Below are 27,016 nucleotides of genomic sequence, written 5' to 3'. Positions count from 1 at the left end.
ATTCTTGTTTTTGAAAATCTTTTTATTTTATTTATTATTTATTTTCTATATATTTATTTTCTGTTTATGTGTATCTTAATTTTGTTAGAGGTGCCATTTAACTGTTTAATTGTCTGATTGATACTGTGAAGATGTGTATTGATTTTGGTCCTGTAAGAAAGGGAAAAGTTAGAGAGAACGGGTGGGTGTGTGGGGGATGATATGTTTGTTAAAGTAAATCCTGTATTGAATAAATTTAAAAAAAAACAATAAAGACATTGTTAAAAAAAAAAATGATGTCAGCAGTGGAGGAGGAAGTAGTTTGATCTTTTATGTAGGTAAAAGTAACAATAACAGACTGAAAAAATACTCAGTTACAAATTCAAGTTTTACATTTAAAGTCAGTCAAAATAAAGAAGTAGGTAAATTGGTGGAAAAATTTACCTTAAGTATGTCTATAAAAGTAAAAATACTTGATATGCAACAGAAAAGTGGACAGCAAGGGTGTTGTTTATCATATAATATATATCAGTTGATCGTTATTAATGATGCATTAATGTGTACGTAGCATTTTACCAATATAGTTAGAAGTATTTTATTGCAATACTTATTTTTATATTATAATTACTTTTACATACAATCCTCATTTTCACATGTACTGTATATTTATGTATTTTTATTCTATCTATGTTGACGCTTTTTACAACTTATTGTCACTTTATCTTATCATTGTTATTTTATCTTATTAATGTTATTATATCTTATTATTGTCATTTTTCTTGTATTTTATTGCTGAGCAAACCCGCTCTCTCATCCTATACATTTCATTGTACTGTTCACCCTGTGTTAATCTACATATGACAAATAAAACTGAAACTGAAACAGAAGTAGTGCAATTTTCTTTTCTTTGTGGGTTGTTTAGTCAATAAAAATGCATATTACCTCATATGTTTTGTATGTTAAATCTTAATTTGTAAAGTAACCACAACAGCTGTCAGATATACGTAGTGGAATAAAAAAAATACAATATTTCCTTCTGAAATGTTGAATCGATTGAATTGAATCGAACTGAACGCAACATACAAGACATAACACACAGTTACAAGCACATGGTATAATTTGTAATCACACTTCCTTGCTTCCTTCATGTTCTACTGTAGGGCGTTTTCACATGGTGGGAACTATCCTGATTTGTTTGTACTCTTTGATTGTGCTCTAAAATTCATCTGTCATTGGTTCCTTCAGAGGCAAATCTGAGGCGGGAAACTTTTACTGTGGCGTAATTTGTAAATACATACGTTAATTATTACTCACCATGTTTTCTAAAGTTAATATCATAATAAATACGTCATTTTCGTAACTTCAAAACATACAAAACATAATTACAAGTGCGCCCTGCGGAACTTTTGTCTCGGTACATGTTTGTGACGGACTTGTTTAGCGCGCGGACACGTTCCTTGTTTTAACGGTAGCAGAAATGTGATTTTTAATCAACATCTAGTCGCTGTAAATTGGATGTAAACAGATGTGCAGCTAAGCGACCGGAGCCGCTGTCAGAGCAGATGTTATATTACATCATGTGAGATCTAACGTTAGTCTGCTGCAGGAGGAAGAACCGCTTATAACGATGCTAACGACTTTAATAGACATCATAACCGTCATGTTAATGAACATTAGCTCCGTAACTAAGCAGCAGTGATCCTAACCGTGTGTCTCCATCCCATAATATACCCCCGTCTGTGACCCATAGCAACACAGTAAGTCCACACATGTCTGTAAAATACTTAACAGCTTCTTATATGTTATCTGTGTTCACGTGTTTTATTATTTAAATTAACTGTAGCTTACCTCTCTTACTACATAATGTTTCCTATTAATGTTGACGTTATTATCATGATGGTTATTATTATTTATTATATATATTATTATTATTATTATTACTCTACAACATGTTGGCATGTATGGAAGACCATTTCCAGGAAAAGAAAAATAGATCAACTAATATTCTGTGTGAATTTTACAGAAATACAACAAGATGTATTGCTAAGTGTATATTGCTATGAGATCTCCTGTGTCAAAAAATATTTATATAATAATAATCTATAATATTATATATATATATAATTAATTAGTTATGGTCAAATTTGAGTTAATATCTCATAATTTAGATTACTTAGAAAGTCAAACTTTGGACCAATATTCTCAAAATTGTGACAAAGAAAGTAAGTCAACACACATGCCTGTAAAATACTGAGCATTTTATTTGTTGTCTGTGTTAACGTTGTTTTATTATTTAAATTAACTGTAGCTTACTTCTCTTGCTACATAATATTTTCTATTAATGTTGACGTTATTATGATGATTATTATTATTATTACTCTACAACATGTTGGCATGTATGGAAGCCCATTTCCAGGAAAAAGAAAAAATAGATTAACTCATATTTTGTTTGAATTTTACAGAAATAAAATATTGCTAAGTGTTATATTGCTATGAGATCTCCTGCGTCAAAAAATATTAATTAATTAGTCAAATTTGAGTTTATATCTCATCATTTACCTCCCCTCCCCCCTTTTTATTTTCTATTAACTTATTTGTTGATTTAATTTATTATTACTCTCGTATTTTTGTATTATTATTATTTTTTTGTTATGTGTGGTTTTTTTTGTTTTTTTTAATGCTATTCTTTCTTTTTATTGTTATTATTATTATTATTATTATTATTATTATTTATTTTCTTAATTTTATTTCAATTTTGAATGTTCAAGTTGTTTTCTATAGTGTACTTAATGAGTTTGTCTATAAGCTCATCTACTTAAAAATTGCTTTATAAACTATTGTAATTACGAACTGTAAATTGCATATATGAAAACAACCTTGAAAAAAGAGAAAAAATAAAGTATAAATAAAATAATCCATCATTTGGACCAATTTTCTCAAAATTGTGACCAAGAAATACAAAAAAATTACTTATTATACTTATTATTAGGGTTTACTTATTATTATTATCTCACAATTTTAAAATTATCACTCCTTTTCATCTGTTTTTGTCTTTTCTTGACATAAATAGGCTTCCATAGTCGATGCATACAGAACAGTACAGCACAGTGCCACAGAGTCATGTGGAACCTTATTGTCTTATTCAAAGTGGCATTAATCTGTATATCGTATTATTCAGTGGTGCACAAAGTACTCAGATCTTTAACTTAAATCAAAGTAATAATACCACAGTGTAGCTGTTAAAAGTAAAAGTCCTGCATTAAAAAGAATTACTTAAATAAACGAACAAAAGTATAAGCATCAAAATATACTTAAAGTACAAAAAGTAGAGGTACTCATTCTGCACATCGGCCCATTTCATAATAATATAATAATATATATTATATTTGTATTATAATTATTAATGCATTAATGTGTTCATCACTTTAATGTTGCAGCTGGTAAAGGAGGAGCCTTTTTTACTGCCGGGTAGCTTGCGAATTTCACCAAGGGATTAAGAAAGATTTTTATCTTAACCTATAATAAAACATGATAAATTATTTGTTTATGATAATTTGTATTATTAATCTGAGTCTACAAAGTAACTAAAGTTATTAAATAAATGTAGTGGAGTAAAAAGTACAATAATTCCCTCTGGGATGTAGTGAAGTAATATTATAAAGTAGCATGAAATGGAAATACGAGTACCTCAAAATAGTACCTAAGTACAGTACTTGAGTAAATGTACTTAGTTGCTGTCCACCACTGGTGTTATTAGACATTATCATTTCCTAATAGACTCGCCACTCTCCTTTTTTTCTGTGTGTAAGGGATGCCTAATGCCAGTGCGAGGCCGAAGCATGGCAGGAGGACCCGAAGGCGACGCAGAGAGGACCCGGCCAGGAACGAGCTGGTCTCCAGTTCCCTAGAAAGCGCCCAGCAGTGTTTGTTCAACCAAGATTATGGAACTGCGTTTGTGCACTACCTTCTGGTCCTCAACCTTGCACCTATGTTTAAGGACTTTGCCCGGGTAATGACTGTTTGCACCGCTCTGAAAACCTGTCTGCGCACATTCACTGCCAAACATTGTGCCCACATATTAACCACAATCATACACGCAGCAGTTTGTTTTCACTCCTGCAGAATGGAAAGATGTTTTTTATAACTCAATTTTGTGACGTCTCTCTTTTAGGAGTCCTTCAGGTTCACTCTGTTCAAATGGACAGCAGAGCTGGACTCTGTGGGACGCATTCAGGACCTCTTTGACTGTTACGAACAAGCGCTGGAACTGTTTCCTGCTGATGAGGTCATCCTGAACAGCATGGGTGAACACCTGTTCAGGTATTTTCCTCATCTTCATCAATGTTATCATCGCATAGATTAGTTATTAATGGGAATTTGATTGAAATCACTTTATGGCCTACTGCGATTTTCAAATCACAGGAGATTCAATATTTGTTAAAGGCGAAATGTGTCGAAATACCATTTTAAATAAAATATTGTTATTGTCCTGGCCGACACATCATATTCTACAGCCTTAGGAAAACATCTTTGTTTGGCACAGACGCCATAATCCTTTAAATATGTTTTTCAATGAGAATAATGATGTAAAAAGATCATTCCCTCTAATATTGCAAATCATATCGCAACTGCAATGTCATTCAAAATAATGTTAATTTTGATATTTTTTCAAATCGTTCAGCCCTAGTGTAGATTCATGTGTTTTTACAATTCCATCACCACCCCTGTGATTACAGGGCATAATGTATCTTTACCTTATTTAGATGAATTATGTGCTTATATCGTTTTTTTTTTTCCTTTTCTTATCCAGAATGGGCTTCAGAGACGAAGCCGCGGGTCATTTCCATAAAGCCTTGAAGCTGAGACCAGACTATCCAGAAGCCAGAGAGAACTTCTACCGTGTGGCCAACTGGCTGGTGGAGCGCTGGCATTTCTTAATGCTCAACGACCACGGAAGGAACAGGAAGTACCAACAAGCCATCCAGAAGGCCGTTCACAGCGGCTGCAACACTGTACTTGACATAGGTACTGGCACTGGGATCCTTGGGTGAGATATTTTCCATGAGAATTTGGAAACTTTTTATTCTTCACGTTATGGAGGGTAGGATCTGTGTTTCAATGTGTGTGTTGTTGTTCTGATTTCCTGATTCTCTCTGGTATAAGTATGTGTGCGAAGAAGGCGGGGGCTGCTGAGGTGTACGCCTGTGAACTGTCGAAGACGATGTATGAGTTGGCCTGCGAGGTGTTGGCCGCTAACGGGATGGACAGCAGCATCAAGATCCTCCATATGAAGTCTCTGGAGATGGAAGTGCCAAAGGACATCCCACACAGGTGCAATTTATACCAACAATTGATCCTACAAGCACAATGCTTTTATCTTTGTTTTTTTGCTTTTATGAAATTCATGTGTAAGAGTTAAGTAGCATTTCTCATGTTTTTCCATTCAATGTTGTTGTTGTTCTCAGGGTTTCTTTGGTGGTGACAGAGACGGTAGATGCAGGATTGTTTGGAGAAGGCATCATAGAAAGTCTCATTCATGCCTGGCACCACCTCCTGCTACCTCCACAGGTAAACTTCAATTATTAAACACAAACACAGGACAGGAATCAGAACTTTGTTCTCCAGTTGCCACAGTGCAATATTAAAGTTTTTATGAGTTTTTGGCACCCAAAATCTTTTTTTGTTTGCCACTGACATACAGGGTTGAAAATCCCCCCCAAAAAATATTGATGCCAGAGCTGTGTCACAGTTCCGGGTGTGGGCTTGGAGGACAGGAAATGTTTTAGAACAAAACTAATGATGGCTTTAAGGGAGGGCTGTCCTCGACCAAAGACATTCTTAGTCGACTAACACTCATACGATTTTGTTGACTAATCGATTAGTTGATTTAATCGACAGATCAAAGAATCACACAAAGGCACTACTTTAAATCTTGTGTTTACCAGAGATGTGCTGATAGGTTTCTTGGAAATAAGTCATTCAGCATAAAAAAGCATAAAAAAACGACTAATCGACGAAAAGAAATCTTAGTTGACTAACGCAAAATTCCCACCAGAGCAGTGACAAGTGCGGCCTGTGGCGAGCTGCCATGCAATGTCTATGGAAAGCTGTGGCGAACACTCCCGAGCTCAGCGAGCTGTAGCCGTTTCATTCTGTGGCGAGGTGCGGTCAAACTAAAAGTTGGGAAAAGTTTAACTTTTGGCGGTTAAATGTGGCCAGAGAAGAAAAAAAAGATCCTGTGACTCCTGTGACATGTTGACCTATGTTACAAAGAATTTCTTCCCGCCTGAAACACGTGAACATGCCTCCCGGCCGCAGAAAAATGTAATAAATGCGGCGAGTCTACCTGGTGTAAATTCAGCGTAAGAGCAAAATGACAGGTTAGGTGACTAATTGACTAAGAGGAGGCAGCCCTACATTAAAAGAAATATAAGTTTATCCTGAGGAAGTTGCTTTTTAAACGTCCAGCAAAGTGCAAATCTTCTTATTGGCAAACACAGGCAGGTTCCATGATACCCGAATTTACAGTATTAGTTGTGACATTTCACTCATTAAAACACATACAATAACCAAGTTAATGGTAAATGTATCGATCCATCAAGGGGGGTTAATGTGTAGTTTCATTAAAAGCACATGTTTGTTGTCCTAAAGAAAGGTGAGAATGAACTCCAGGAACAGTCTGCAACAGGACGGGTCATCCCCGCTGGAGCCACTGTGTTTGGTATGGCTCTGGAGAGCCTCGAGATCCGCAGGCATCACAGGTAGGCTGAGTAGGCTGTGTGTGTGTGTGTGTGTGTGTGTGTCTGATAATAAAATATGTTTTCCTGTAATGAACCTATCAAAACAGCAGCACAAGGTGTCTGAACTTCTCATCGGGTCGCTGTTTGTTTCTCATCCAGGCTGTGTGTGTCAGAGGTGGGCAGTCTGTCCATCGCTGCAGCCGGGGAGCTGCGTAGCCCGGTGAGCTGCAGCCCTGAGCCGGACGACTCCATGGAGCCGTACACCACAGAGAGACTCAGCAGACTGCCGGGGGGATATAAACCTCTAACAGAGCCATTCACAGCCCTCAACATAGATTTCAACAATGTGCAGGTGAGCAGGGATGAATTCATTCAGCTACTATCTATTTAATGTGTTTTGACTTCAGTTGTGCATGTTCTTTGTGTCTGATATGCAGCCATGGGAGAAATCCTAAATGTGTATTTGTTGCCTCGAGTCATACAGAATAATGTAACTAATTTACCTGACCATATTGGCTGCCTCACAGGCTCAAATATTGCACATCAGTGGCTACTTATTATTTAGCGATAGGCCTGCAGGGATTGTTTTCCTGATTTATCAGCTCACAGTGAATTGCAGGCAGATTGGAGACATCCTGTTTATGTCCTAGACACCCCCTACAGGATCATTAGTTGTTATTCATCCAGCAGGGACTTTCAGACTAACTTAGCCTGATGACAGAGCTGTGATAATGTGTCAGTGAGGTAAAAACTCTTTTCAGCAGAGTGATACTCAGACTTAAGAACACTGCAGTGTTATTCAGTCAGGTCTTTGTTTTGACCTGCTAAGGGACTACAGATGCAAATTATCTTAAAGCTATAATCTGGTATGGTGCATCAAATTGCAACACACAAAAACCGTTTGTGTTGCAATTTCCCCTTTTAAGAGGTTGAGACGTTATCTCACACAGAAATCCTATTTGCATTACCACCTTCAATGGGACATATCATGCTCATTTCCAGGTTCATACGTGTATTTTGGGTTTCTACTAGAACATGTTTACATGCTTTAATGTTCAAAAAACACATTATTCTTCTCATACTGTCTGTCTGAATATACCCGTATTCACCCTCTGTCTGAAACACTCCAGATACATTCTGGACATTTTCCTATAGATTATACGCAGACCTTGACATTTTCTGCATTGAGTATATTACCATTTACTTTTTTTGTGATTTTGAAACATCCTCACTTTACTTGTAAAGTGCCACAAAACATACATTTACATTTGTAATTGTTGAGACGATGCTTGCTGTATCAGAATCAGAAATACTTTATTGATTGACGTTACAGTTGCTCTTATATAAAAGCACAAAGAAATATAATTCAAAATAAAAATAAATGAGTGTGTAACATGTAAATTATGTACATAATGCTACAATATGTAACAGAAAATATATGTAGAGAAATATAAATAAATCATAAAAGTAAGAAATGAGAAAGATAAGAAATATGTACAAATATGTGCATCAAACACACAATACTGTATAGATCAGTGTTAATAAGTACATTTAAAAACAAATGATGAGAAATGGGTTAAATATAAATGCAAGAACAATAAGAAATATGAATATATCTTGAAATGTACAGTATAAATACAGAGTATTGCACAGTTTAATTACTGTACAGTTTAATCTGTATTGCACATAAGAATATATTACATATCATGCTGTTGTGAACTCTTTGTGACAGAGATGTGTTTTCTTGGCGCTTGCCAGCAGCAAAGCAGGTCAGACATATTATCGTATTGGTGTTATATAGGTGGCCTGTCAGGTTTAGAATTAGACTTGCGATTTATGGAACCCTCAGTATATTTATACACAATGTGAAATGCATACGTATATCTTTACTTAACTCTTCTCAGTTTTTGACTTAATACCACAGACTAAGACCAGTTATGTCCCAACCGGCGCTCAAATTCTCAGAGACCTTCAACATTCACAAATCCTTTTTCAACATTATACCTTCTGAAATCTGATTGCTTTTTTTTACCCATATTGCACTCTTTTTCTTTTACAGGCAAACTTTATTTTATGTTTGATTTCAGCCGATATCCCTGTAACAACTCCGTTGTCCCTTCTCTAACTGTGTTGTATCGGTAACCTGTAGGAGCTGGAGGGGTTGAGCTCCAGGGAGGTCCAGCAGATCCGCCTGCCGGTCACTCAGGAGGGGGAGCTGGACGCTCTGGCTGTGTGGTTCCAGCTCCACCTGGACGAGGAGAGCAGTCTGTCTACTGGACCCCAGGAGGACACCTGCTGGGAGCAGGCCATCTACCCCGTCCACACCACCACCAAGGGTAAGACTGCATGGACATACAGGGAGACACTATGGGGGAACTCAGTATCAGTTTAATTAACTTTGTCTATCTGTTTCAGTGTGTCCAGGGAGTTTTCCTTTTAATTGTCACTAGTTGTTTCTCAGCCACACAGGTGTTTTCAGATAACCTGGCTGATTAGACCTCTTCTCAGGGCTGCGTGGGCGTGTATAGACTGTAATTGATTGACATCTTCCTGAGTCTCCCGTTAGCTTTGCTGAACCTGTTAAGGCGGGAAAATTACACCTTTATCATCAAGATTTGTGAGCTGATAAATTGCCATCAAAGCTCCGGCTCACCTTCAACCTGAGCGGAGGTCTAATCAGCCAGAATAACTGAAAACACCTGTGTGGGTGCACACAGAGTAATAAAATGTGTATAGGCTTAGATTCCAGTGGTGGCTGCGTAATAATTCCAATAACTCCGTCGTTTGAAAGTCCATAAACAAATGTTTTATTGAAATAAAAGAGATGTAGGCACTTCCAAATGACATGACATGTTTTAGTTTACAAAAAAAATCATGCATTAAGCCATATTTGTTGCCGTTAAACCTTTCAAAACAAACATTTTCACTGCGTTCAAAAAATAGTTTTCTCTGCAGTTTGCCACACACAATGCGAGGCCCACACCTGAGTATAAGTTGCAGCCTAATGGGATATGTCTTTCCTGTGATTTTACCTATACACAGCTATACTATACAATTTAAAAATATATATATATATATATATATATATATATATATATATATATCTTTGCCTACAAACAATATCGCTAAATTAAATTATATATATATTTTTATAATTCTCTTTTTATTGATTTGTAGAGATACAGAATGAGCAGAATCTACATAAACAAAATTGACACCACATGAACACGAAGACCTTTCAAGCATGAAAATGATAATAATAATAATAATAATAATAATTTTAAAATACAGAATAATAAAATATTATATTTCTATATTTACATAACCATAAAAAATAAATTTCGGCTCTAACAAAATGTATTTTAATTTCTGCTCAGCTTGTATTCTCTACTCCGGTTTTTCATGCATTTCCATCTTACATCAGATGAGGGCAGTGTGTGTTGTAGACTATACAGTATTTAACAGTCTTAACTGTTATATAATGCCAGGGATACTTGTAGGAAATATTTCAGCCTTTAATCATCACTACTTCTTTACTACAACCTTCAGTTTTCTGACTACTTTTAGTTGATCTCATTTGAACTAGTGAGAATAATTGACTGTAATGGCAGGATGATTGGACATAAAGATTTAGCATCCTGAAAGTTTTAAAAACCTGACATTATCATCACTGCAGTCCACAATATGCCAGTGTGATCATTTTATTTTAGAACATACACAGTTAAGACTCATTAATGGAACACGCTACTGTTCAAAACAACAATAACACACATTGTATGATCTTTGAGGCTTGTAATAAAGTTATTATAACAAAGTAAAGTTGATATTTATCAAGCAACAAACTTCAAGATATTCTTTACTTTGCTGTCATCCTGGTTCCACAGTGAACTTAATAGCCACTGACATGAGGTGACATGTTCCAGTTGGCGTTGCGGTGCATCATCTCTCAGTCAGGACTCAACAGCATTTCACTGCGCTGCTAATTGGCGCCGGCAGCGTCGAGGGAGCCGCCACCTTTCCCGGTGATCACCAACATCCGTTTCCCCGGTCGCTGTGACGTGTGCGCCGTGATCGCCTGTGACACTCTTTAGTGTTCATGAAATTCTTATAGGCAATAAATATGCATTTTTTTCCCAAATGCCTCTGACGAGCCGCGCACTGACATGAAGACATGAACAGATGTTATTCCTGGAGGAATCCCTCCCCCCTCGCTAACTCTGTGCACCCCCCGGTCCCCTGAATCTCATTTCTCTGTTGGGCTCCCTCTCCCTCTCCCTTTCTGCATTTCCTACTTTTCATTCACTCTCTGTCTCTTGTTGAAATTGCTTCAATTATCAAGTTAATTTTATTTATATAGACCAAAATCACAAATTTGCCTCAAAGGGCTTTACAATCTGAACATCACACTGCAACGATTAATCGATTAGGTGTCAACTATGAAATTAATCGCCAACTATTTTAATAATCGATTGATCAGTTTGAGTCATTTTTTAAGAAGAAAAAGTCAATTTTCTCTGATTCCAGCTTCTTAAATGTGAATATTTTCTGGTTTCTTTACTCCTCTATGACGGTAAACTGGATATCTTTGAGTTGTGGACAAAACAAGACATTTGAGGACGTCATCTTGGGCTTTGGGAAACACTGATCGACATTTTTCACCATTTTCTGATATAGACTAAACAACTAATTGATTAATCGAGAAAGTAATCAACAGATTAATCAACAATGAAAGTAATTGTTAGTTACAACCCTACAGCATGCGACACCCTCCATCCTTAGACCCCTGTCAGCTTATAAAATCATAAGCATTACATTATAAATACTAATATTATTGTTTATTTAATTGGCCTTACTGTTTGTCATGTCACGTTTTCTTTTTTACGGCAGGTGTAGATAAACTCTTTTTTCGATACTTAAAGGAACAGTGTGTAGCATTTAGGGGGATCTATCACCATGTTTCTACAGTAGCCCAGAACGGACAAACTAAACACTGGCTCTAGAGGGGGACATGCGCGTTTTCACTTGTTCACGTCGGCCACCGTAGTTCTCCTTGGTTGCAATCTGCAACCTCACCACTAGATGCCGCCAAATCCTACACACTGCACCTTTAACTTTGAGAAATATAAAGATGTTTTTCTACAATAACCTTTTTAAAATGTTGTTGAGCACAAGAAGCTGTAGAACTTTGAACATGTACTAAATTAAAGAGCCTAAAACTGGCAAAATTTAAATTCAAATCAGGAACCTTCTGATTATAAAATAAGTGAACAAGATTACAAATCAGACCAGACATCAATTTCATTCTCTGTGCTTCTGTACATTTCAGTTGGTACCAAAACTGCACAGCTCTAGTAGAATCAGGCCAAGTCAGTGTTTTCTCCTTTTGATTCTCTTCAGGTTTTGTCCTGAAACCTCAAGATGAGCTGATTGTTGAGATCTCCTGCAGAGATGCCTTCCTGAGGCTCTGCAGCGTCGCTGTGCTGAGAGATGGGCATGAAATCAATCTGGACAAGCGTCTGGACACGCAGGACCCCGTTTCAAATCAGAACCCGGAGGCAGAGCTGTGCAGTGCACTAGCATGTCTTCAGACTGACCAGAGTCAAACTAAAGACTTCTGCATGCTGGAGTGTGCAGAGATGGCGCTCCTGAACAACAAGGATTACCATCAGAGTTTTTCCAGCGCGCTGGCCAAACTCATCTCCCAGCTGAAGTTTAAATGCCAAAACAAAGAGCGAGGATCAGCTGTTCAGTCGGACCTCGCTGACTCAGCAGACGACCTGCTCTATGTCCTCGACGTGTCAGAGGGCTTCTCTCTGCTCTCCCTCATCGCTGCCAGTCACGGTCATGTCAAAGCGTACAGCTCTGTGGAAAAGAACAAGCAACAGGAAGTCCTGAAGAGACTGTGCCGCTCCAATAACGTCCCAGAGAAGCACCTGGAGTTCTGGCTGAACCACATGGAGGATGAGCAGGGGATGCTGAAGAGGCCGTCCAGAGAGAAGCTGTGGACGGCCATCATGCTGGACTGTGTGGAGACGTGTGGTCTCATCAGACAGAAGCTGATGGAGAAAGCTTCCCTGGCCAGGTAAGAGGACGCGGCATGCAGAAGTTTTGCTTTGTGTTTTGATTATTTTAGTGCTGCACTTTTCTATATTTTAGCGTAAACTGTATTTCTATGATCTATTTTAGGTGTTTGCTGGAAGATGGAGGACAAATTTTCCCAGCAAAGATCGTGGTGCACGGCAAACTGGTGGAGTCGGACACGTTGCTGCTAGAAAGTGCTGTCCAGGGTCAGGAGCCCACACTGGGATTCAACATCGCTCCCTTCATCAACCAGTTCACTGTAAGTACACCTTCATAAGCTACCATTTATGAAGGGTAACTTGTTTATGGTATTTACTTTGCATGCAAAGATCTTTACTCAAGTAACTTATGGTCACTGCAGGGTTTGCTGTAGGCTGTGCCAATGCTACTAACCTCTTTTTGTATTTTTCTGTTTTGTTTTGTTTTTTATCTTGGACCTTAAAGGTACTATATGTAACTTTAGAAAGTCCTTGTTATTAATGACACCGGTGGCCGTTAAGTGAACTGCAGTCTGCATCTTGTTGCTCGCACTCCGTGGGTGCGAGCGATCATCCTGGGCATCGGCCAAAACAGTGACGTGACATTACATTACTATCATATATCACCGTTACAATCTGCATGATACTAACTAGCTTGCCATTTAATGCAAATTACTTCATCAGCTAACGTTACCAAGCAAAACCGTCCCGAGTCCTTTACATAGAAATCAGTCCACAGGCTACACAGGTTATAGGCAATCGAGAATATCGTGGAAGGTCTCAGTTTTTAAGTTACATTACAATCTGTTCACATAATGGCAATACTAACCGATTAACACATGTAAATTGTTACATATAGTACCTTTAAGTGAGGCAAACAGCAAAGGAGGCCAGATCACATCTTGTGCTTGCTTCTCTGTATTTTCACAGAGAACAGGTTACATTGAACAAAAAAACACAAAAGGGAAAAATGATGGTACACTAGTCTGCAGATCATGAAATGGCAGTTGAACAGCAATGTCACGCCTATTTGTTAAGCATGACTTCTAAACTAAAATGTCATTTTAGAAAAATTTGCTGGGCAGGGATAAATCTGCGTGGCAGTCCCTAAAAATACAACATAGAATGTGATGTACTTCTTGTTAACTGCTACAGTTTGGTCAGCTTTAACAGGAATGTCTAAGCTGATCACCTGTTGAAGTGCAACCTCTGGTTCTGAAAAGTGAAGCCAATGCTGAAGTGCCTTAAATGTGTATTCTTTCTAATAACCAGCAGGGGGCGACTCCTCTGGTTGCAAAAATAAGTCTGATTGTATAGAAGTCTATGAGAAAATGAGCCTTGATTTATTACCTCAGTAAACATTGTAAACATGAGTTTATGGTCTCAATCTCTAGTTTCACGTCCTCCTCAATACAGCATGATGTTCATTTAGTAAATTATGGTCCCATTTAGAGTCAAATAGACCATAAAGCAGGGGATGCTTTAGGGCTTGGCTAGCTTGTGATTGACAGGTCACTACCACGGTGTTGTCCGGTCTGGGAGTTGTCCGTGTTTTCTTCTTAGAACTTAAACCCTTTCACAGTGTGTTTTCAGTTCATGAAAGTTAATTATAACATTTTGGTCATCTGAAAATGTCTTATTCAGCGTTCGGTTGTACTTAGCTCTTACAAAAAGCCAAGATAGTGGAGGCCAAAATGCTTAACTCGAGGCTTCAAAACCATAGTCCACAAACCAATGGGTGACGTCACGGTGACTACGTCCACTTCTTATACTGTATACAGTCTATGGTTCAAACAAGCATCTTATCAGAATCAAACAACAGTGGACCTGCTGAAGGGTTTTACAAAATCATTTTTTACTATGAACTCATTTTAATGTGTTCTTACTAAATAATGCTTTTAAATAATATCAAAATAACTTAATAATAATGATTAATAGGAAATCACATTGAAGCACACTAAAACCATATCGTCAAGCTGAAACTTCTTCAGTCTTCCCACCACTCATCTCTTGTATTTTGTCTCATGTTGCTGATGCAACAATCAATATCACCAGTTCTCACATACAGTATGCTGCGCTTCTAAGCTTTCATCATTCACACTGAAAGTTTGCCCATTAGGTGCACATGTGTTGCTTGTGAGTTTTGTTAAATATGATTGACATACAGTGTAATACTATAACGGTAAAAAAAAAAGAGACTGCGCCACCAGTTGTTGTGTTTCCCACCATGTATGAGTTGTCTTTTGTTAAACAAGGTATTTCTCCTGGAGTACTGAGGTCCAGGACTGTTTTCTGTTGTGCTCTCCTCTTTGATGTGTGATTTCCAGCTGCGTTAAAGAAGCTGCAAAATCCCTTTGAATTCTTTTTTCTTTATTTGGTCTGGAAATGATCTTCTTTTTTCCAGCATCATGTTCCTGCTCTAATTCCGCAGGCCCCACACGGGACGGTGGTTTGTTTTAACAGATGTTGTCTTTGAAGCCCTCGGTGGAGGGCACTTTCTAGCACAACTGTCACACAGACACACAGCTTGGCCCAAGACATTCCTACCTGAATCCATCAGTATACATTACATCAAGCACATCAAACAGCGGGCTCTGAGGTCTACACAACTGTGACAGGGAGGAGGAAAGCTCCTTTTGTTCTGCAGTAAAGGAAACGGTGACACACTGAGGTTTCTCCCTCAGCTTTTTACGTCTGCTGCCCTGCAGCCACGGCCTGTTTGTCAAGTTTTGAAGAGTTTGAGGTGGAAGATTAGTTTCTGAGCATTAATCTGTGATTGAGTGATTATCCACTGACACTACGGATTAAAAGCTTCTGCATGATTTTTAATAATCTGTAGCAGTGTTTCTCTGGCTTTTTTGTTTTTTAGGTCTGAGCCCTTTTTTAAAAATCTGTATTATGTGCAAAATAAGCAATCTAGTTTGTTTTTTTAATTTTCAAATATAAGAGTACAGAGTATGTAGTTTCTCTCTCTGTTTACAAGAAAATCAAGGCACGTCGCTTTAAGTAATATTTATTTTATTATTATTTTTACATTTTTTATTTATTTTAAATATTGATTTAATTTATTTCTATTTAAAAATGTTGTAGCCACAATAATAAATTCTTTTTTTACTTGAGTACTTAAAGGTAACAGTGTGCCTTGATTTTTTTGGGGTGTCAAACGTGTGCATCAGAAACAGCTGGTCATGTTACATCGCTGTTAGATCCCAGTAGCTCTTCCTTCCTGGTCTTGTATGGGTTTTCACATTATGTAGTTCTTTATTGATAGCGTCACCAGATTCTTTTAGCTGCTGCAAACAACTTCGCTAACACTGCGTTTATCTGTCCTGTAGGTGCCAGTCCATGTGTTTCTGGACTTTTCCACGCTGGAGTGCAGGCATCTCAGTGAGTCTGTGGAGCTTTTTGTTCTCGACCTCATGGATTCCACCGCAAACTACACTAACAGAGAAGTAAAGGTGAGACATACGATTGGAATTAAATTAATATGATTAAAGTGTCTTTGAAAAAGGTCATCTCTTTACAAGTGCTGCGGTAGAACAGTACTGAACTTCTGCAACTTGAATTCATGCGTAGACTCTTAAAATATAGAAAATCACCCCAAAAATCTCCAAAATCCCAGAGCTACCTTCTGGTACACGAACATACTGCACCGAATACCAAGAAATGAGTCATACCTACTAAGATACACTGTGCACATCTCCCTTAGACAAACTTTTAACTTTACTTTCCCTCCTAACTTTGTGTTTTTGGTCCCAGCACAAACCCACTTTTTGAATTTTTGTCCTGAAACTATTTGAAATAATTTAGTTTTGGAACATTCAAATATTTACACTCATCTCCACAAGACATCCACTCTCATACAGCCATCTAACATGAGGCTTAATGTGAATTGATCCCAGTCAAGCTTAACTAAATATTGAATGCAAAAACTGAAAATAAAGGTCAAACTAAAAAGAACCATAATCTCATTTACATTTGTTTTGCATGTGTCATATATTATTTTTAAACTAACAGAAGCAAAACATGACTAGTGATCACTATAGCTGACTCTTCTTGTGTACCAGTATCTTGTCTCATGGTTTCCTGTAGAGAACAAATTACAATCCAGTCTTATGATCTTCTTCAGGAATATCTTAAATGACAAGAAACCACAGTATTTTACTGACCAAGTAGTGTACATCAGCAGAGAACATAATAATCTGACAAGAAAGGCCAGTTCAGGATATCTCTTACCACCTAGACAAAGAACGAATCTCCTCAAATCTATTGTAATGTAGAGCGCTATTACAGGATGGAACTCTTTATCAAATCAGAGCCACTTTCAAGAAAGCATCAAAAGAGTTTTTAATGCAATTAACTGCAAGAACGAACAGTAAATGATTCTTCTGGCGTGCTGACATTTTTTGTTTATGTTGTCTAAATGTTTGAAATATGTAGACACCTCACTGCATGGAATTCACTGGCATCATTTTTATGTAAGGTAATGTGAGGACAGGGGTTTTGGTATGTATTGTGATGTTTGAATGTATATAATTTAGGGCTGTCAATCGATTCAAATATTTAATCGCGATTAATCGCGTGATTGTCCATAGTTAATCACGATTAACCGCAAATGAATCCCAAATTTTTTTTATCTGTTCAAAGTGTACCTTAAAGGGAGATTTGTCAAGAATTGAATACTCTCATCAACACAGGAGTGGGCAAATATGTTTGCTTTATGCAAATGTATGTATATATTTATTACCGGAAATCAATTAACAACACAAAACAATGACAAATATTGTTCAGAAACCCTCACAGGTTCTGCATTTAGCATAAAACAATATGCTCAAATCATAACATGGCAAACTGCAGCCCAACAGGCAACAACAGCTGTCAGTGTGTCAGTGTGCTGACTTGACTATGACTTGCCCCAAACTGCATGTGATTATCATAAATTGGGCATGTCTGTAAAGGGGAGACTCGTGGGCACCCATAGAACCCATTTTCATTCACATATTTTGAGGTCAGAGGTCAAGGGACCCTTTTGAAAATGGCCATGCCAGGTTTTTCCTCGCCAAAATTTAGCGCAAGTTTGGAGCGTTATTTAACCTCCTTCACGATAAGCTAGTATGACATGGTTGGTACCAATAGATTCCTTGGGTTTTCTAGTTTAATATGATGCCAGTATCTTCACTCTAGCTTTAAACCTACAACCTAAAAATTGCAAGTTGCGTTAATGCATTAAACTAAACTGAACCACAATCCCTGTTTATCCCAGGTCCAGGCTACGTCTGCAGGCAGAATAACTGCAGTTCCCTTCTGGTACCACATCTACCTGGACCAGGAGATCAGCGTCAGCACCCTCAGCCACAACTCTCACTGGAAGCAGGCGGCCGTTGTGCTGCAGCAGCCCGTGGAGGTGAAAGCCGGAGACTGGGTCCGCCTCGCTGTGAAGCTTCACAAGAGCGCCATCTCCATATCAGCCCATATAGAGAATACCCCGGGGTCAATGGAACAATAATCTACTAGTTTCATTTCTATAGATTTAATGCCTCATTGACACATAGGAAATGCATTAAATATGATGCATTTCCTTTTCTGGTAGCATTTAAAAAATTACTTTCTCCAGTGTAATTTTTCATAAATGTAAAAACAGTCTTCAAAGTTTACCTAGACACACATGGGATCTCTGTTTTGAGATTAAGTAGAAGCCTGCATGAACCACACCTTTATAAGCATCAGTGGGAAGCTGCTGAGGCATCATGAAGAGTTTGTAACAATGAACCTTCGAGTCATGTTTTTATTTGTAAATTGTGCTATAAGATCATAGGACATTTATAATTTGTACCCCTTGATTATGGGCGCAGTTGTTTTTGTAAAGATGTTTGTTGGTATCAATTAAAATAACTTCAACAATAAATGTGCCATTTTCTCAATAAATGCAAGAAAATAATATTCCGAAAATGTAGTTAATCTGATTTATTGAGATCGAAAGTGATGGAATAAAATTAAAATGTGGAACCCTTTACATCAGATCTGACGTAATCCTGTCAGTTTTATTAAAAAAAAAAAAAAAAAAAAAAATCATGTAAGGCAATGCAACATATGATGCAGATTATACTGTTGATTTGATACATTTATGATTTTTTTTTCTGACACAAACTGACATCCTACACTGTATATTAAACATGTTATATCCCTGCACAAATCCATGTAAGTCACAATGACAAAAAACTCAGAAGATCTACGGGGAAAAGTAAATGGCTTGGGTGCAGAAGCCCAAAAATCAATATGGAACATCTCATCAAATAAAACTGATCCTGGAATATAAATGCTAAATGGATGTAGTGGATAAACTAGTTCCACGGCACATAGAACAAGGCATCTGAGAAGACTAGTGAATAAATGTCCTATATAATACCAGAGAGTGAGCTGTATGCAGCAAAGCATGGATGAGAATTTAGTAGAATGTGCTGATTGTAACAGACTGAACGTTGTGTACATTGTTTTAATACTTCGACTGTCCTCACAGTGTCTACTCAAACCCTTACAAAATACATTGTATTAATATTGATTCTGTAGTGAAGTCACATTGTCAGGACAAATCTTTCAGCAGGCATAGCTCTAACATACTACTGAAAGAAATTAGTCTCAACTTTGCATCCCAAAATTTGTTGCTTCGGCTCTTTTAGGGATGCAAAACCTTATACACGCTAGGACAAAAAAAAATAGATGATTCTGGACATTTAATGTGCTTTGATATCGTAGATTTACGATGACTCATTTCAATCGATACATCCTCTGAAATCACTATAAACAAAAGACAGAGTGAAGAAAACATTTGTATTTTAAAAGTTGCATATTTCTCTTTATCATCTAACTGTCACATCGGGGATCATGATATGGCTGAGACGACACATAAGAAGTGTAATAATTTCCTATTTGGAAAGGATACACATGCAAGCTTTGCTCAGACTTCAGGAGATGCTCTTTGTGACGTGTTAAAACTGATGGGAAGTCTATCCCGATTACTATGAATTAAAAACCATTCTGCAGAACCCAACGCACCATATAACTCCCTAGCACAACAAAAACCTGCATAAAATGCACATTATCTACAAGTCGTTTAGTGCCATAACTTCACCGAACATTCTTGGAGCTGTCACTGGCAGAGAGGTCCATCTGGATTTGCATTTGTTGGCAAACTTTCTACAATTACTTGGTTGATAAACAACAGTTTATTTAATCTTGCATCAGTTTAGTAATGTCTGCAGGAAAAATGACAAGGCTGTGTAATTGGGTCCTGCCCAACCGTGTCTGGTAGAGTCTGTTAGGTGATCACGATGAGATCTGCTTCTGTTGGCTCTTTGGTTTGGTTGGTCTTTTCCGCTTCCTGACTTTCTTCAAGTCCAGCCTCATATCCTTCATCCCACGGGACCGAGCTGAGCCCAGCGGGCGCTGACACAGAGTGCGGTGTGGGTGTTCTGCCTAGGCCTTGGTACTGACCGTTGGGCGACACAGGGTTGGCTGCCGCCTCTGTGATGGCATCTTGGGAGGCCGAAGAGAGCAGGCCAGATCGCTCACCGTCATTCTGCGCCTCATCGGAGAAGGCCTTCCTTGGACGACCCATAACTGTTCTCCCTGTAAATGTGTACAAAAAAGGTTTTTACCGGCTTCTCGATGTTGGAAAATATGCCAGAAATATTTTCAATTCACAACTGTGCGAGTACTCCAGTGGTCATGAGACACCTACCAACATTGCGGACTTGTTCAGAAATGTCTGCTCTGACATCAGACATGTCCCACATCGCCATGAAAGAGTCAAAGCAAGAAACCTCATGTATGTCCTGGATGTAAGGCTTGTAGGTGAAGCTGTAGTGATGGGCGATGGCTGCCAGGAACATCTCCACACAGATGATGAAATCCTGTGGTTAAAAGTAAAGTTGTATAAACATTTAGGAGTTACATATAGGCCAAATAGTTATATGAAAACTTTATTGATGCTACGATCAAACTCTGCACATTAAAAGGAGCAGTGTGTAGGGTTTAGTGGCATCTAGCGGTGAGGTTGAAGATTGCAACCAACTAAATACTCCTCCTCTCACCCCTCCATTTCAAAGCGTGTCGGAGAACTACGGTGGCCTTCAGGTAACGTAAAAACACAAAAGGCTCTCTCTTGAGCCAGAGTTTGGTTTGTCCGTTCTGGGCTACTGGAGAAACATGGTGGAGCAACATGGCAGACTCCGTGGAAGAGGACCCACTCCGTATGTAGATATAAACGGCTCAAACACAACGATTCTTAGATTCAGGGGATTATACACTAATGAATAGTTGTGAATATTATATTCCATTTCTGCTAATAGATCCGCCTAAACCCTACACACTGGACCTTTATGTTATTTTCTTAACTAGATACCCTTAATCTTACCTGTAAGCCAGTGGCTACAGCCTCCACACTCTGCCAGTCCCATGTACGTTTCTCTGAGATAATGCCCACTTTCACCAGCAAAGCAATGAACACAGCTTGCCTAGAAGAGTTTACAAAACAACCTTTCTCAGTAGCTATCACACAATCTGTGTATATGTAGATCAGGAGACGTGCAAGTTAAAAACAACAGAAAATGTCCAGGTCATGTTATTAAGTTTGAAACACACTGAAGATTACCAGAAAGAGACAAACACCACCATTTTGACGCATAGGAATTTGCCCACTGGCTTGATTGGACCGAGTTCATCTCTCAGAGCCCTGTAGAACAGCACCAGGCAGTACATGGCAAACTAGATCAAGAGAAGACAGACACAGAGAAATCTAGTTCAAAATAGCCCGCTTACTCCAAGGTCCTAATGTATAGTCATTACTTGAGAGAAATTACATTTAGACTCTTTAAAAAAAACAATAGCAATATTACCAGCTGTGACATATTGTTGAAGATGACCAGGTACGTCCATGCATTTGTTGAACTAAAATTGCCTTCATCATACACTCCACACAGCTGACAGATCCTAAGAAGAAGAAGAAGAAGAGACAGTCACAACAGACATCAATACAAATAGGGACCAAAAAGCAGTGATTGGTATCTTAGAAGAATAAAATGAAGTGCATGAAGAGCAGAGCTCACTCACAAGGCAATCACAGTTGTGACGGGTCTTACAACGGTGTACTGCAACACTCCCAGTTTGCATCTCAACAGTAAAACCCTGCAGAGGAAATGCATGATTAGAATTAGAATCAAATTAGTTTAATGACATATAGTTTGCTGATAAAAGTAAAAATCTACTGAATTTAGTTCATAAGAAATGTGGTGAGTGGATTCTTGAAACAAGTGTCATGAAAACATTTTTGAACTGCCAAATCTTCCTCAATCTGCCATTGTCTATTATATCCACATGCAAAATGCAACAATACTGTCAAGGGTTAAAATTGTTAACAGGGCAGTATTATAAAATACAAAGCTGATAAATGAGGCTGATGCTGTTTACCTTCAGGGGAATGTTAATCAATTTGTTTTCCTTCAGTTTTGAAGAACAACAAGATCCTCATATAAAAAAGAAGCTCTGGATAAAATTAACTGCACACAGGCATGTTAACTAATTACAGATGTTGCCTGACTGAGGCTAATTTGAAGCTGTCATTGATTTGTTTACAAAAAAACTTCCATCTCAAAATTTCAATGCCTTAAAACAAACTCACACAAACTGCAAGTACAAGAAACTAACTTGTCACCTTTTATCTTTAAGTCAATTTCATTGTTTCTCTTCTTTAAAACTGTAAACACCTCCTTGAAATGAAATAGTATCAAAAGGGATAATGTTGTTAATTTATGCAAGAACACTGATAATAAAACTACAAAAAGAAAAATGAATTCAAATATTATTGAGAAGTCATTTAGATCTCTAATTGAGGGCAATTCAAGAAGATAGTAAGGAAATATGACTACGGTCAGTAAAGCTGACTCACAGGTACGGAGGGTAATGATTGACTTGACACCAAATCGTTGACCAGTGTTTGGATACAGAATAAGCATTTGTATAGCTGTACACTGTGTTGGCTGCCACAGAGTATGGTGAACCTGTGGTCCCACATGGATTGTATGTATTTCAGCATACACAAACGCTAAAGGAAACGTACTCTCCCATTGGCCAGGGCGGGCAGCAGCAAAGAGGGGGCAGGTGTTTCTGCTGCTCCTGGGCCTCCAGCATCGACACCAGGCTTGGGTACTGATTCTCCAGGTAGTTCAGCAGGAAGGTCATGAAGTTGTAGATGACATAGGCCTCATAGCACTCTCTGCATGTGTCCACATAAATTGCTATACTGGGGTATTTTAATGCAATCCACTGCAAGATAAAAAGAGAGAGGATCTATAATTTCCAAAAGGTTTAAAGACACTATCATTCGTACAGCTTGAGGTAACGTCTCAAGGGAATGGTGATATGGCAGCAAAGATCTTTTTGTTTATTTTTACACAATGGCTTTGATTATATAATACACAACTCACACTGTCCAAGCTGTAGATTGGGACCATCCATAATATCCTAAAAAGAGACACAATAAAAACAATTAAAAAGCAGCTTCAGACTATTGATCATGGATGACATGATTGTTGACATGTTTACCTGATGATAGGTTTCTGAAGCTCTGGCTGAGTGTAGTGAACCAGATGCTGGAGGATGCCCCATAATGATATGGGTATGGTCATGAAGACAAATATCCCAGCGATGAACCATGCTTTATTATGAGTGGCAACCTGTCGTTACACAGAAAGAAACACAGTCAGCACAGTTAACATTAAACTTATTTATGCATTTAAGTCAGGGAAACTAGAATTTTTGCTACAATTAATTAAAGTCAGGGGTGGAAGCAGTATTCAGATCCTTTACTCAAGTAAAGTACAGTAGCAATATAACATTGTAAAAATATTTCCTTTCAAAAGTCCCTCATAGTACAGACGTTTTATCACCTAAATGTACTCACTGTATCAATAGTACTCATAATACAGAATGGTCACTTTTATAGTATTATAGATATTATCTTGTAGGAAAATTATCACAGATGCATTGATCTCTGAATAGTGTTTCACAGTTGACATTTAAATCCCTGACAGCCTTATTTTCTTAAAACATATAAATCTGTCAGAGCATTTCAAACTGTTATAACATGTTCAAAGATATTTTTAGAAATGATGGCAGACCGCTGGACTAGAATTATGAAAAAAGACACTTCATTTTAGTGAATACCTGATATGAGTTAATTACAATAATTGTATAGTAATTTTAGTTATTTGTGTCAGGAAATATTTTGTCTATAATTTTATTCATCCTATTTTGACGCTTTTAATCGCATGTTTCTTGTGTAAAGTGTCTTAACATTGTATTGTGATTGTTTTACCCTTTGTGTGAAGCACCTTGGGATTTCACTGTATTTTAAAGTGTGCTATTAAAGTTAAATTCATTATTATTATTATTATTATTATTATTATTATGAGTTGATCTTTAAATACTTAAATAAAAAACTCTAACATTTTTTTTAAAAAACACTTCAAGGACTCAACTACAGACTAAAATGACTTGATATGAAGATGTTTTTTTCAGTGAGCAATGCATCATAAAAAGTGAATCACATGATTTATATGAATCTATAATTGTAATCAGTAACTACTACTGTGACATAAATATATATACTCAATAAATATATTGTTTAAAAAATAAAAAAATAAAAATAAACAAATAAAACACAGACAACACCCTAAGGCACACAAATCAAGGACATATACTTCCTTCTATTTAAATGGTTCATATTTTGTTACACTTTGTTTAGCTCTTGTTTACTGTGTTAGCTGATGCATCTTGTTTTTTTGCACTCTCCCCTTTGCTGCTGTACACTGCTAATGTCCCCACTGCAGGACTAATAAAGGAATATCTTATCTTATCTTATCTTATCTGACTGTGACATAAATGCAGTGGAGTAAAAGTTGAATACATCCCTCTGAAATGTAGAGGTGTACTAGTATGAATTGGCATACAACTAATGCAACCTTACTCAAGTAAAGTACCTTATCATTGCAGTACAGTACTTGAGTACCAAATGTGCTCAGTTACATTGTCACTACTCATGTTAAACCAGCAGGGAATCAAAACAAATCAACATGTCAATCAGATGCATGGATTGTTTTGTGACTGACCTCTGACTTCTGCAGCTCCCAGATGCACAGAGGCAGCACGACTAACAGCAGTAAGATGTAGAGCACCACGACCAGCGGCCGGATCCATCTCCTCCAGTTGCCACAGGAACAAGCAGGCATGTTGGCATGGAGACGCTCAGGGGCCTTTTATCAAAAGTGGCCAAAAGGTTCAGTGACACAAAAACAAACGTACTAAACGTTAGCTGCGCATTGTTAACGCACACTTCAGACAACTCCTCACTATTGTACAGGTGCGTGGTACTCTTTCACTAAGTGTCCTTCGTGAGGACGAAGCTGCTGGATCATTAACAGGTCAGATGACTCGATAGCTAGGCTGCTAACATGTAAACAAACAAAGCAGATGATCCAGTTTAAGCTGTTTAAGGTGTCTGAAATGTCTACCGCGATGAAATAAAACTCCCCACTGATGTATAAACCTGCTCTTCAGATGAATAAACACTTTGCAGGATGTTTTTAGGAGGTTTTCGCTGCTAAAAGTTTCCCAAAAAGTAAATTGCTGTTTTACTTCCTGTTGTTTGCATCAGATTGTAGTCCCGCCTACAATCTGGAATCTGATTGGTTGAATTGAGGAAATCAGCCAATCAGTGAGGAGAACTCGCTACCCCCAGCTGTGACGCTGCTTGTTGCTAGTTTGGTTGCACTGCACTCTCTCATTGATCACATGATCTGCTCTTTGGCCAGCAGATGGCAATGTGCAATTAACAATTACCAGGAAACCCTATGTTGTCAATTACTGGAACAACCTTGTAAAAGACCTCAAGTGGAAGATCATCTGGACTCTACCCTATAAGTATCTTTTGACAAACAAAATAAGAGAGGTATCCTTTAAAATCCAAAAATATTATCCAGCAAGTCATTATCTTGTTAAAAAAAAGCCTAATTTCTTTGTATTTATGAAAGAAATGGATCTATATCTGTCAACAATTTCTTCCTCACAAAACAAAAAAGCATGAAAACAATGAATCGATGCAATATCTTTAAAGTTTTTAAGTGAAATTATTGTCAAACTCTCGCGTGGTCTTTTTTTATTATTATTATTTTTTTTTTTAAATTATTATTTTTTTTATTTTATGTTGGTTTTGTTTCATTTCTGTTGTCCTTTTATGTTTGGCACAGCTCTTTGTTTATGTTTTCGCTATGCTTCTTTTGTATGTAAATGTTTTTAATGTTTTCTGCTGTTACTATGGTTACTGTCATTTTGAAATATAAAAAAAAAAAATGAGAGAGTAATCATTGTAAAAGACCTCAAGTAGAAGATCATCTGGACTCTACCCTATAAGTATCTTTTGACAAACAAAATAAGAGAAGTATCCTTTAAAATCCTTCACAGATATTATCCAGCAAGTCATTATCTTGTTAAGTTTAAACAGGACATCAATGTAAACTGTTCATTCTGTTATGTACTCCCAGAAACTCTTCTTCATTTATTCTGGTACTGTGAGCATATAGCAAAAGGTTGTGGAAGGACTTGAGTAGATTCATTATTGATAATATTGACCCTGATTGTATTCTATGTCTAGATAATGTTTTGTTTGGTTTCCATAAAGGTAACAGTAAAATCAAAGAACATTATATTATTAATCTGATTATTCTCTTAGCTAAATTACATATACATAAATCCAAATTTAGTAAATCTAAACCTTCATTTTTTGTATTTGAACATGAAACCAAACAATACATTAAATTGATTCTCTCCTCCGAAAACAAAGAAGCTATTAAGACGGTAACTTTATGCACCTCCTTTAATATATTTATCTAAATGTTTATTTTCCCTGGCTTTGTACTTGTAAACTGTTAATCCCTTGGCATCTGTTATTTTGTCTTGTTGTTCCTTTTACAGTTTTGCACATGTCTTTGTAATTGAACCCGTATGACCAGTTTGTGAAATAAAGGCAATAAAAAAAAAAAAAGAATTACCAGGATACCAGAGCTAAAATCCATGGTAGTAGACTCAGACTAGTCACCATGTTAACTGTTTTATAGGCTATTTTAGGCTAATGCAGACCTTGTCAATATGTGGCCCTTTGTTTGGGCTGTTTATGCAATTGGTAGG

General features: G+C 37.4%; 2 protein-coding genes across 3 annotated transcripts; one reads left to right on the top strand and one right to left on the bottom strand.

Annotated features, from left to right (window-relative positions):
* Positions 1 to 1,263: 1,263 nt before the first annotated feature.
* On the top strand, positions 1,264 to 18,727 carry prmt9 (protein arginine methyltransferase 9). 2 transcript variants are annotated; one of them, XM_074629412.1, is made up of 13 exons: positions 1,264 to 1,736; positions 3,789 to 3,988; positions 4,151 to 4,299; positions 4,790 to 5,026; positions 5,143 to 5,310; positions 5,445 to 5,547; positions 6,631 to 6,740; positions 6,879 to 7,071; positions 8,869 to 9,055; positions 12,117 to 12,801; positions 12,906 to 13,059; positions 16,114 to 16,236; positions 18,042 to 18,727. In XM_074629412.1, the coding sequence occupies exons 2-13, from the start codon at positions 3,791 to 3,793 to the stop codon at positions 18,282 to 18,284; spliced, it is 2,550 nt and encodes an 849-aa protein (XP_074485513.1). In that variant the 5' UTR covers positions 1,264 to 1,736; positions 3,789 to 3,790; the 3' UTR covers positions 18,285 to 18,727. The 2 variants fall into 2 exon arrangements, with proteins under 2 accessions (XP_074485513.1, XP_074485512.1); XM_074629411.1 differs by lacking the exon at positions 1,264 to 1,736 and having other exon boundaries at positions 3,764 to 3,988.
* On the bottom strand, positions 18,728 to 25,505 carry tmem184c (transmembrane protein 184C). The gene is made up of 10 exons (XM_074629417.1): positions 24,943 to 25,505; positions 23,378 to 23,508; positions 23,260 to 23,296; positions 22,893 to 23,098; positions 21,887 to 21,961; positions 21,673 to 21,766; positions 21,429 to 21,541; positions 21,192 to 21,291; positions 20,517 to 20,688; positions 18,728 to 20,404 (listed from the first exon to the last, which is right to left on the bottom strand). The coding sequence occupies exons 1-10, from the start codon at positions 25,060 to 25,062 to the stop codon at positions 20,094 to 20,096; spliced, it is 1,359 nt and encodes a 452-aa protein (XP_074485518.1). The 5' UTR covers positions 25,063 to 25,505; the 3' UTR covers positions 18,728 to 20,093.
* Positions 25,506 to 27,016: the final 1,511 nt, after the last annotated feature.

This window comes from Sebastes fasciatus, chromosome 3, assembly GCF_043250625.1.
Source record: "Sebastes fasciatus isolate fSebFas1 chromosome 3, fSebFas1.pri, whole genome shotgun sequence".
Classification (NCBI taxonomy): domain Eukaryota; kingdom Metazoa; phylum Chordata; class Actinopteri; order Perciformes; family Sebastidae; genus Sebastes; species Sebastes fasciatus.
This window is presented reverse-complemented; position numbering and strand designations above follow the sequence as displayed.

Bases quoted from the DNA above. Each gene is read 5' to 3' on its own strand.
- prmt9 (XM_074629412.1), top strand. From the start codon at position 3,791: ATGCCTAATGCCAGTGCGAGGCCGAAGCATGGCAGGAGGACCCGAAGG. The intron at 5,311-5,444 runs GTGCAATTTATA...TGTTGTTCTCAG, and splicing joins CCAAAGGACATCCCACACAG to GGTTTCTTTGGTGGTGACAG. The intron at 5,548-6,630 runs GTAAACTTCAAT...GTTGTCCTAAAG, and splicing joins ACCTCCTGCTACCTCCACAG to AAAGGTGAGAATGAACTCCA.
- tmem184c (XM_074629417.1), bottom strand. From the start codon at position 25,062: ATGCCTGCTTGTTCCTGTGGCAACTGGAGGAGATGGATCCGGCCGCTG. The intron at 23,297-23,377 runs GTAAACATGTCA...GTCTCTTTTTAG, and splicing joins CTTCAGAAACCTATCATCAG to GATATTATGGATGGTCCCAA. The intron at 20,405-20,516 runs GTAGGTGTCTCA...ACACATTTACAG, and splicing joins TGAACAAGTCCGCAATGTTG to GGAGAACAGTTATGGGTCGT.